The 12,530-nt window shown below is 39.5% G+C and overlaps 1 protein-coding gene across 1 annotated transcript; it reads left to right on the forward strand.

Annotated features, from left to right (window-relative positions):
* Window positions 1–566: 566 nt before the first annotated feature.
* On the forward strand, window positions 567–12,147 carry kat8 (K(lysine) acetyltransferase 8). Its single transcript, XM_017697410.2, is given in 13 exon segments — window positions 567–596; window positions 869–1,292; window positions 3,285–3,359; window positions 3,564–3,742; window positions 4,177–4,230; window positions 4,721–4,754; window positions 4,757–4,884; window positions 5,702–5,791; window positions 6,003–6,143; window positions 7,887–7,980; window positions 8,114–8,264; window positions 9,093–9,247; window positions 11,344–12,147. Coding segments are annotated over 13 exon segments (1,620 nt in total). The 3' UTR covers window positions 11,409–12,147.
* The last annotated feature ends 383 nt before the right edge of the window (window positions 12,148–12,530 follow it).

Raw genomic sequence — 12,530 nt, forward strand, 5'->3', positions numbered from 1 at the left:
CAGGGCCAAAAAGCTGAAATATGTCTTTATTTGAAAGACTGTGCCATGATGAAGGCTGTGGTTGCTATATTTTGGTAGCTTTTGCTCTTCTGTCCAAGGCTTTTTAACAATTTTACTTAGATTTGCCCTGAAAATAACGGTAATTTTAATAACATGTAAGAGTGCCTTGGTACTGAGATATCCAACCTTGTTAGCACAGACCTCCTTAGACTCTCTGTGATGTACCTGGAAAGCGTCACCTGAGCAAACAAATATGCCTCCAGTAGGGAAAACCAAGAATTTTATCTGTCAAGGGCTCACTTAAAGGAAAGTGCTTGATGAGAGCGAGTAAACATTGGCATGGAACAAGGAGCTACTATTTGTGATGCGATGAAAAACAGCGCTTTAATAAATATCCACCTATTGAATCTGCAGCAGTTTAGCCCCGCCCATTCACCTTGAAGTCATAAGTGGTGTTTTAGCCTGTACTGCTATCCAAATTAGGTCAGCCAGTACAGACCAGAGGTTATTTACATGGGCTGATTTTGTTACTGTGATTAATCTATTTAATTGTAAGGGATAAAGAAATGTTGGAAAATACTCATATAAGCACCGAGGTAAGGTTTTTTTTTTTTGTTTGTTTGTTTTATTTATTTATTTTTTTGGTACATAAAGCCACACAAATATCAGTGCAAATGGGAATATGGGCCCTTTAATTAACAGCAAACGTTTCATGCTCTGTATTTTAACACAGTGTCGTATTGTGTTAAACATTTATTAAAAGTAACACAAAATAAAATGAAGTGTGACTATATTTGGTACAAACACATTCAAATGGCAGTAGTGCAAAAATGAAAAATGCCGTATATGGGCCCTTTAATCCGTGCAGTGCCGCAGGCTGCTGTATCTGATTTGCCTGCAGGGGGCGAGAGAGTGCCACTGTAGCAGTGCGCGTGCGTTAGCGCGAGAGCGTACGACGTGCTCTGTTTTTATTTCAGCCCAGTGGCGCGAGAGTGTGATTACTGTCGTCATCGATAATAATAATAATAATAAAGTATTGGAAGTGATTTTTAATCTGATGGAGGACCGAGACTCGGCGCGTGGCCGCGAGTCGGAGGCGGGAGCGCGCAACACTTTCTGCTCTAACGGCGGCAGCGGCGGCGAGGAGGAGGAGCACGAGGCCGCGGTTGAATCCGGGGGCTCGTGTGCGCCTCGGCACGGCGACGGAGCCACCCTCGGCGGCGGCAGAGAGCAGGAGGTGTCGGTGGAGATCGGCGAGACGTATTTGTGTCAGCGCGCTGATAAAACCTGGCGTGAGTAAAAAACGATGAAATGCCGGTGTTAAAGCAAACCAGTGTTCGTTAAGTAACCACAAGTTTAGTGTGTTTATCTACTTTAATGTACTTCTGTTTATAAACACATCGCATCAGCTGCTCCGTCTGCCTGGCGCCAGAATGTAACTGCTGCAACATTTAAGGTGGAACGGGAAAATTGGAGCAAGAATAGATAGCCACCTTAAGCCTCGTCACATCACACGTCTTTATTGCCTCGTTATGAACGTTAGTAAATCAGTATAAAGGCCCCAAATGAGCTAAATTTCATCTACGGGCTGGACTTGCATTCAAAATATTCAGTGAGCAGCGAGAGGTGTTACTATACTAACTTAAATGTGAGTTAAAGGGGAACTCCACCGATTTTTTAAAAACATCTGCGTGGATGAATTGGATGTATATACTAAACATATATAATAAATGGGTGGGATGTAAACAAAGCCATTCAGAGTGGCTTGATGTGAAATAATGCTTCCTAATGAAATCTATTGAGCATTGTTATTGATTTTGATAGTAAATAAAATGGCTATATTTGTGTTGTAGAGATCTTGACCCCTGGTTCCTGTCACCACCACTGTAAAGATATCTGCGATATGTTTCTCTGCAGTGAACCATATCAAACCAAACCACTCTGACTTTGTTTACATCTCAGTGCATGAATTTTGAAATATTGGTGGAATTCCCCTGTAAATATGGATATTACTGACTTACTATTGTGTAACAGTCTTTAAATGTTAACATTATAGTGCAATAAATTCACCATAACTTTATACATTAGCTTACATTGACATTAGGTAGTAGTATTGCATTGCAACTCCTATCACTATGAAAATCCAGTTCAGTGTTTTGCGCATATGAAACCAGAGTCACCCAGGGAAAGTCTAATTTGGCAAATTTGTGTCTGTAACTGTAAGGCACAGATTCACACTTTTATTCAAAATATTAAGGTCAAAGAGGAACTGTAGAGTTTTAGCTATCCGTGAATCTAATAGTGAAAGTGCTGCTACTGAATGACAGCTTTAAAGGGGAATTCCACCAATTTTTCAAAAAATCTGCTTTATGTAAACAAAATTCTTTCATGGTTTGACGTGAAACATGCATTCCTAGAGAGCCTACCAAATCAGAATTGTTTAACATGATGGTAATAGCAACCAGATGTCTGAAGCCTCTTAAAGCTCCCACACAGAAAGTTATTACGTGAAATGGTGTGTAAAAATCCATGCGTGCTGGAGAGATACATATAAGGTGTTGTACAGTGATATAGAATGCTTAATTTTTCATAGTTATCATCATTTTATCATCAATATTACCTATTAAAATTGAGAAGACACTGGTTATTTTAATTAGTAAACAAAATGGACATACTGTGTTGTAGATGTCATGACCCCTGGTTCCTATCACCACCACTGTAAAGAAACTTGGTAAGTTTCTCTATAATGAACCAATTCTGCCTGTTGAATTATGCAGAAATTTAGAAAAATCAGTGGAATGCCCCTTTAACATTTTGAGTTTATGTGTGTTTTATCTGTTTATGTGTGAAACATATAACCCCTGTCCTGTTAACCATGGTCCAGAGAGCTTTTTAGGTTCCTTTTACTGGAGAACATGAGAGTTCATCTGTTTATCTGTAGAAAGTGACTCCTGCGTGTTGGCAGCAATGAATCTTATTTTAAAATCTAAATATCACAGTATAATGATGAACTAATCTTATTATGAAAATTTTCTGTCCTCCACTTTAGATTTGAGTGGTCATATTTTTTTGAAAATACAATGAAATAACAGCCATCATTGCTGAAAAAATGAAAATACTATTAAAATATAATAATACAAAAATGCTTTTTAGTACTTGTGGATAGTGACCAGTCTTATTAGAATGGTACCCTGTTGACATTATAAGCTGGTGCACTGGATTTTAGGTTCTGTGTTTGTTCTCTTTACTGATTTTACTCGCTTAACCTTTCTCCATCCCTGTAGACTCGGCTGAAGTGATCCAGTCCAGGCTAAATGAGCAGGAAGGCAGAGAGGAGTTCTATGTGCACTATGTTGGATGTAAGTGTTTTTATATACTCAGTACTTTCTGCTGCTGTAGGTGTCCACCATACAGCTACAGTAATAAGTGTCCCCAGCCTTGCATGTGGGTGACCAAAACAGCCATTTCATTATGTTAAACATGCTCTAGGATATCATTAGACCAGGACATGAATGCTGCAAGGATAAAAGACTGGTTCTCTGTCCTCTTCCACCCCATAACAGTTAACAGACGGCTGGATGAGTGGGTCGGAAAGGGACGTCTGGCGTTGACCAAAACTGTGAAAGACGCAGTGAGGAAAAGTGTGGAAGAAGGTGGGGGAGGAGAGCTCGGGGACCAGCCGGAGAGGAAGATCACACGGAACCAGAAACGCAAACACGACGAGATTAACCATGTTCAGAAGGTAGCCACAAACTCATTCAGTTGTTGTTAATATTCTTAGAGGTTCTCAGTGACTTCCTCTGGAACTGCACTCTTAGTACTGATGTTGTATAGGGCCCATATCATGGAAAACCAGCCCTCTCTCTCTCTCTCTCTCTCTCTCTCTCTCTCTCTCTCTTTTTAAATTTAAATTGTAGTAATATGGAGGGCCTTTGGGCTCAAAACATGTTTAATCATACACGTTAACATGTTCATTAAATTTTGTGCTTTAACACAACACTTAGCCGTGATATTGTGACCAAAAAAAAAAAAAACACCAGGTCAACACAGTTAATTAAACATACTGTGGACTGTGGTGCCCTTAAGTGGACACACAAGTCCCTGATTTGACAGATGTAATCTGTATTTTTCATTCAACAAAATTTCCATCCAATGTTCCAATGTTTTCTTCTTCAGACCTATGCAGAGATGGACCCAACTACAGCAGCCCTGGAGAAGGAGCATGAAGCGGTAAGAGAGAAACGGTGCTTGCTTTATACACACTAAGGAACTAACGTCTCCAGACTTCACCTCATTTTTAATAATTACAGAATTACAGATTACACAATTGCAAAGTAGACATTTAAATCTTGTCGTAGGTCTCCATCTTGATGCAAAATTATGTTGCATTGTGTTATTCTTTTTAGTCTGCTTCTTAGTCAACTGGAAATCAAAATCGACACTTTTTTTTTTGCATTGTTACTTTGTCTCTGGTCATGTTAAGTAAGATTGACTAAAATAGCAGATTTTATGTGTAATTCATGTGTTCTTACATTAAATGACGTCTTTTTTACGTTCCCATGCACCAGTGGGTGGGAAAAGTGATGTTGACCAATAATATCACTCCTCCTCACCACCTCTGTCTGACATTAAGAGAAAGCCATTAGCTGTGGTTTAAGCTATGGTTTGATATGGAAACGCATTGAGTTTTTCACACTGGTCTTAAACTTTCTGCCTCCAGATCACCAAAGTGAAATATGTGGATAAGATCCAAATTGGAATTTTGAAATTGATGCCTGGTACTTCTCTCCCTTTCCTGACGACTATGGAAAACAGCCCAAGCTTTGGATTTGTGAATACTGCCTGAAGTACATGAAATACGAAAAGACCTTCAGATACCACCTGGTCAGTACAGAGTGATGCTTTTGCAGTACATTTGATAAACCACAGGGGGTGCTGTGCATCCTTATCAGAAACATTTAAAGCGTTCCCTACGTTCCCTTTGTTTTTATTTTCTTCATTGAGGCCCACTTATGATGTTTGTGCTGTTTATGTACCAACAGTCATAATTCATTTTTATAAGACCATTTCCCAACATCTCGTTATTCCTTAGATTTAATCTGGATTTCTTTGTTACTTTGCCTTTAAAACATCTATAAGTAATCACTCGACTGATTGGTTGCCCTGGACGTTTCCTCATTCAAAAATGGTTACTATGAATGGGTGGGGCTGAATTGCTGTAGGCTTAATGGGTGGATGTTCTTAAAGGTGTTGGTTTTGTGATATCACAAAAAATTGCCCTGTTTTGTGGACGGTTTTGCAGCTTAGTTTAAGCTAACTCTAAGTTAGCTTAGAGTGAACAGTACTTTTTGAAGCAGTGCATGCGTTTACGTGTAAGCTGATCAACACGTTTACGTGCACTTGAGTAATCAGGTAATGGGGAAACTCTAGGTCTATATGAGTCAGGCAGTAATCAGACTTCTGCTTTGCAATCAGCCAGTAAACTCACAGAATAAGACGTGACGTAAACTTAACATAAATCTCAAATTTCATGCTGTACCTTTTTTTTTTTCTTCTTTACTTAGAACTTTACATGAAAATATGAACATGCATCATCTAGAAAATAAGGAATATTTAAATACTTCATTTTGTCAAACTTTATTTGGTTTCAGCTCCAAAATCTGTTTTATTTATAAGTTTTTTCCTTCTCCTCGTTTTATAGACACAGTGTCAATGGCGGCAGCCCCCCGGAAAGGAGATTTATCGCAGAGGCAATATTTCAGTGTACGAAGTGGATGGACGAGATCATAAGGTGACTATTCAAATTAACATACAGTTCACACCTCACACATACAGTAGGTCCCTTCAAAGAGGTTATATACTAATAGGCTGGAAGAGGATCTTTAAGAGGGGATTACACAAGGGAAGTAGCTGTGATTAATCATTTAAAAATCTACTTATTAGGATATGATAGTTTTCCATTTAAACTGATTGCTGATTGTGTCTCTATGCTCTGCCTGCAGCTCTACTGTCAGAACTTGTGTCTACTGGCCAAGCTATTCTTGGATCATAAAACACTTTACTTTGACGTGGAACCATTTATCTTTTATATCCTCACAGAGGTCAACAGACAGGGGGCACACATTGTGGGTTACTTCTCGAAGGTGAGGAATCTCTGTTCTTTTTTTTTTTTTTGTCTCCTTTTGTGTTTTGGTGGTCAGTAACATGGTGTGCATTTTTTTGTGTCCAAGTCTGTTTTTCCCTTATGAAATAATGAAATAAATACACTACAGTTTTACAGTGCTGCCTTCATGTGAATTTTCGGTGCATCAAAATAAAATTCATTTAAGAATTTTTGTCTCCCAGAGCATAAAAATGTCAGATGGTGGCATCATCCAACCAAATACACAATTAAACCATAAACCATTAAAAAGGATAAATGAGTCATGTAAATAAAATTCATAAAACTCGTCAGATTGGCATGGTTCTATTGTAAAAATGGTAAATATGTTGCAAAATATGGCAGCTTTTAAAGTGTTCAATTAATAGAAAAACCTTTATCCGTGAACTTGATTTCCAGCGCCACATGTGACAATAAAGGACATTTATTCTGACATGCTTTTAAGACATGGACAGGGTTTTGCGTGATAAAGACCCTAAAGCTATGTTTATAAAGTGGCCCAAATCCAATTTTTTTGTTTGCCTGTTCAGATTATCTTTTAAACGTGACCTGTATGCGACATCAGTCTGAACAGATCAGCTCCCAAACTGACCTGCAGTGAGCTTCACGTGGCTCATCCAGACATAAACAATCATGACGACTAGCAAACGCTGCCGCTCCCGGTTTCATCTTCACCAGCATTGCAGGAGCGATTACAGAGTTCCAGTGGTTAACAGCTGGGCTCATCACCCACAGTGTGGTCGAGTTTGGCGTAAAAAGGGCCCGGTATTCAGCCACGAGCACTTCTTTGGTTCGTGTCCTCGGATTGTTTAGACTGTTCTCTGAGCTGCAGCCTCGGGCTCGGCCGCTTCATTTGAAACCTCTTCAAACTCGGAGCTGCTGCGATGAGTCTCCTCTTATTTATTGGTATAGAAACATCAGCCTAAATTTTTGAGTCTCAGCAGCACGAAATGATGACAAATGTCAAGTTGTGCTGACGTAAAAGTCGCATGAATTCCGATCTGGCTGTTCAGAATGAGTCGCATTGCCGCAGATCGGATACGGATTTCAGCACCATATATGAAAGCATCTCAAATCGGAATCATCTCAAAATGTCAGATTCAATGCATTTTTTGCTGTTCACACTGACACACAGATGATACATCTGTGTCACATATGAGGAAGAAGTTTGGATTTGGGCCACTTTTACCTGCTGTGTAAACATAGCCTAAGTGACCTTCATGGGGCACTTGAAAGTCATGGGCTACTTATCTTTGGAAAAAAATATTTATGAATTGTGGTCGGGCTGGTTCAAGTTATCAAGCCATGTAGTGTGTTCTCAGGAAAACGTATTCATGTATTAAAGTAGGGAAAATGTTCTTTCTGACATTTTACAGGGTATACAATCGTTTCAAATATAACAGATGTTAATTAATTAGACTTTTCCCTGTTGATTGTAATTTTCATCCCATTTTTAACTTTTAAAATATATTTTTATTAACATGTGATTGTTCCACGTGACATTTCCTGGGTGATAAAATCGACAATCTTGTTTCTAAATTTATTCATACCGTTATAAAAGCTACAGAGCAAATACCAACCCAGTGAATAGATCCTGGATGATTCAAGTGCACATGATATACATTTTAATAGAAGGTTTTTGAAAGCCTTATCATTTGATCATTTGATCACTTGATCATTTGAAAGCCTTATTTGTCATTGACCCTCATGTGTTTTCCACGAACAGGAGAAGGAGTCTCCCGATGGGAATAACGTTGCATGCATCCTCACACTTCCTCCGTACCAGCGCAGAGGATACGGAAAATTCCTCATTGCGTTCAGTACGTTGGAGCTTCTGCTTTTACAGTCTAAACTGCAACACATATATGATGCCATCTGATTTACTTTGCGGACAATATGAATGCAGTCTTCTACAGTGTTCATAACTGACTTGTTTGTGTTTTCTCTCTTTAGGTTATGAGTTGTCGAAGTTGGAGAATACAGTGGGCTCTCCAGAGAAGCCTCTGTCAGACTTGGGGAAACTGAGCTATAGGAGCTATTGGTCGTGGGTACTGCTGGAGATTCTGCGAGACTTCAGAGGAACACTGTCTATCAAAGACCTCAGGTAGACTCAGTGTTTGAGCACCTGCTGATATATTGCATGCACCCTCCAAAAAACATATAAAAGATTTATATTTAAATATGCATGAATGTATGTAGCGCATCTGTTGATGCCTGATTACACCAGTAAATACACTGTATGTTCTTCCAACTTTTCTGCCAAAATATTTAAGGATTATTAAGGTATATTAAAGGAGGGGCCTTCCCAGGTGGTACAGCCGCCTGTAGTCGGGAGTCCTGTGTTAGTGAGTCCACATTGGTCACCTTTATAGCTGACACTTGGCCTGTGTCCCATTCTACTGGCAGTGCCTTTCTATGGAGTGTACATGGCTGCATGTGTGTGTCAACACTGGATGTGCCTTTAAAATGAACTCCGAATCAAAGCAGACCTTTTTACCTTGAATACATGGCCCTAGTCATATTAATCATGTTTAATCATCTCATTTAAAAGACTAAATTTCTCTTTGCTCAATGTCTAAAACATCAAAATTTTGTTTACATGTGGACAAATGATACTAAACAGCCCATATCCTACATTTATTGTGTATTTTATTGTTTACTTTGAGCTTGTGATGTTGCGAGTTGCCATAAATGTATTTTTACATGATCAGTTTCCAGCCTCTCTTTTCCCCGAAGAACTAAACAGGCTGTTTTTGTCACTGTACCATTAAGACTGATACATGTCATTCAAAAAGCAGTCCAAGCATGGAAGGGGCAGGGCTCTTTACAGACTTCAGCTGTATTAAGCAGAATGTTTTCTTACTTGTGAGTGATGAAAATGTCTCTGTAATCATGTACACCTGTCACTGAATGCTGTTTGTTACATCCACAGTCAAATGACGAGCATCACACAGAGCGATATAATCAGCACGCTGCAGTCTCTGAACATGGTCAAGTACTGGAAGGGCCAGCATGTGATCTGCGTCACCCCCAAACTCGTGGAGGAACATCTGAAAAGTGCACAGTACAAAAAGCCACCAATCACAGGTAAGAGCCGAAATCAGCTGACACCATCACTTTGTGACGTGATCTTGTCTTTTCTGCTGTCATTTCTCATCAAAATGTGAGCATCAAAGTTTGTATGTGTGTGTTTGTGTGTTTTTATATATACACACATACACACACACACACACACAGTGAAGCCCGAAATTATTCATATCCCTGGCAAATTTTGACTGTTACTTTTATTCAACCACCAATTTTTTTTTTTAAATGAAATGGGCATCTCCCAGAAAATAATAAGACGATGTACAAGAGGCATCATTGTGGAAACTAATATTTTTCAGCTTTTATTTACATTTGAACAAAAAGTGACATCCACAATTATTCATACCCTGCTCAATAATCAATAGAAAAGCCATTATTGGCTATTACAGTAATCAAACGCTTCCTGTAATTGCTGACCAGCTTTTTACATGTCTCCACTGGTATTTTTGCCCATTCAGCTTTAGCAATGAGCTCCAACTCTTTCAGGTTGGAGGGTCTCCTTGCCATCACCCAGATCTTTAACTCCCTCCACAGATTCTCAATTGGATTCAAGTCAGAACTCTGGCTGGGCCACTGCAAAACCTTAATGCTTTTGTCCACTAACCATTTCTTCACCACTTTTGCTGTGTGTTTTGGGTCGTTATCTTGCTGAAATGTCCACTGGTGCCCAAGGCCACGTTTCTCTGCAGATTGCCTCATGTTGTTGTTGAGAATCTTGATGTATTGCTCTTTTTTCATGGTGCCGTTTACTGAGATTAGGTTCGCTGGTCCATTGGCTGAAAAACACCGCCAAATCATTAGGTTTCTACCACCATGTTTGACAGTGGGGATGGTGTTCTTAGGTTTGAAGGCTTCTCCTTTTTTACGCCAAATGAAGGATACATCATTGTGACCACGCAATTAAATTTTTGTTTCATCTGACCATAAAACAGAAGACCAGAAGTCTTCTTCATTGTCCAGATGAGCATTTGCAAAGGCCAAGCAGGCTTTTGTGTGCCTTTTATGGAGAAGTGGCGTCCTCCTTGGTCTGCGTCCATGGAACCCAGCAGTGTGCAGTGTCTGTTGGACTGTCTGCCTTGAGACGTTGCTTCCAGCTGAGCCCAGATTTACCAGGATGGCCTTGGTGGTGATCCTTGGATTCTTTTTCACCTTTTTCACCCTCCTGGCCAGCGCAGGTGTTACTTTTGGCTTCTGACCACGTCCTCTGAGATTTTCCACAGTGAGGAACATCTTGTATTTTTGAATAATACTTTGCACTGTAGCCACTGGAACTTGAAAACATTTAGATATGGCCTTATAGCCCTTTCCTGACTTGTGAGCAGCCACAATGCGCAGCTGCAGATCCTTAGTGAGCTCCTTTGTCTTAGCCATGACTGTCCACAAACCAGCTGCAGAGAGCTGCTGTCTTTCACCTGTTGAGTTGATTAAAACAGCTGTTCCCAATGAATCAGGGTAGGTAGGATGCTTTAGAACAGCTTGGTCTGTTTGGAATGGTATAGAACTTTGGATTTTCCCATAGACTGTGACAGTTTGCAAAGGATATGAATAATTTTGGACATGCCACTTTTTATTCAAATGTAAATAAAAGCTGAGAAATAGTTTTTTCCACAATGATGCCACTTGTACATCGTCTTATCTTCTGGGACATGCCTGTGTCATTTCCAGTCAATAAAAATTGCTGGTTGAATAAAAGTAACTTTAAGTCAAAATTTGCCAGGGGTATGAATAATTTCGGCCTTCTGTGTGTGTGTGTGTGTGTGTGTGTGTGTGTGTGTGTGTGTGTACACATACATACACACATACAGACTGCTGGTCACCATAGCATTTATAGCAGTTCTACATTAACTTCAGCGTTTAAGACCATTTATTGTTCAATGGTCTTCAACTGTGCTGAACAATCAGCAGAGCTTTATTTTACTGCAGAGGAGGATTTTTTTTTATTTTTACCTATAAATCTAATTCCACTGTGGAGCCACAACAGGACTGTAAAAGAGCCGCGTGTTGCCGACCCCTGACCTACACAAAATGAAGGCATCTCTTGTCTTTATCCTGTATATAAATGGATATAGTGTCCCTCTGTTTTCTTCTCTCTACAGTGGACACATTGTGTCTCAAATGGGCTCCACCTAAACACAAGCAAGCCAAGTTCTCCAAGAAATGAGGGCCATCAGAATGGAGATGTTCAGACTGGATAAGGGCGAAACGCTCTGAGACTGATTAGTAAACAGCACCTCAAGTTCTGTTGAAAGAAGAAAGATGTTAGACTGTACAGTGTTCTGTTTTCTTTTTTTAAATAAACGAGAATAGTGATATTCACTTTTCTTTGCGTACCTTACGTCTGGTCAGTCTGTTACTCTCTGCGCTCCCTATACCTGGATTACCTTTAGACTTCACCTGCTCTGGTTAATGTAAGAGCTCTAAAATCCCACAAACACTATGCTGAATTATTCATTTGACAATATGGAATTACCTATTGCTCAGGTAGCGGCTGGCAGGTGTGCAGTGAAAGGTGATGCTTCAGCAGTGACTAAAGTGGAAGGAACATTTGCAATCATAGAGGTTTTAAAGCTGCACAACCCCTTTAAAGTTTTGTTTTGAAAAAATAAGTGTCTGGTACAAGAACAGGGCTCGAAGTGATACCGTGGTCACCTAGGTAAATTATTTCATGACTGAATCTAAGAACAAATTAACTTTTGTGTTTGTTTTCCTGCAGTAAGGCTTGATTGATGTCTCGGGGTTGGTAATACGGCTGATATTACACCTGTATTAGAAAATAAACCATACTTTTTGTGTCTGCCGTAGTTGGACATGTGTGCGCTCTTTGCATTTGTGAACACATTTCTTAGCAATGCATCAATATGTATGTATTTCACTGTTTTTATTAAAAAGGTTTGTAAAAATATGTGTATATCTGAATAAATGAAAATCCCACAACAGCAATCATACATAGTCAAAAAAGGCCAGAGGCCACTCTAGTTGTTTACATCATTTCCTGTCAAAACAGCCAAACAAGTTACTCATTTTTCAGGAGATTAGATGAAAGATTATATAAGAAATGGACAAAGTCAAAGGTATAAAAAAGCAGGGGTGTCCAAAACTGGAGTTGTATAAAGATTTGGGCTCCTAACAACCACCTGGAAGACCTGGTAGACACCAAAACTGCCCCTATCAGTTAAACAGCACTTAAAGCTTTCATCTTTGAGAGAGAGGAGAAAATCAAGCTGCTTCAGACCTGAAAACATCCACAGGTGTTTCTGTCCATCCTTCCACTGTTAGAGGACGA

Source organism: Pygocentrus nattereri, chromosome 14 (genome assembly GCF_015220715.1).
Source record: "Pygocentrus nattereri isolate fPygNat1 chromosome 14, fPygNat1.pri, whole genome shotgun sequence".
Classification (NCBI taxonomy): Eukaryota; Metazoa; Chordata; class Actinopteri; order Characiformes; family Serrasalmidae; genus Pygocentrus; species Pygocentrus nattereri.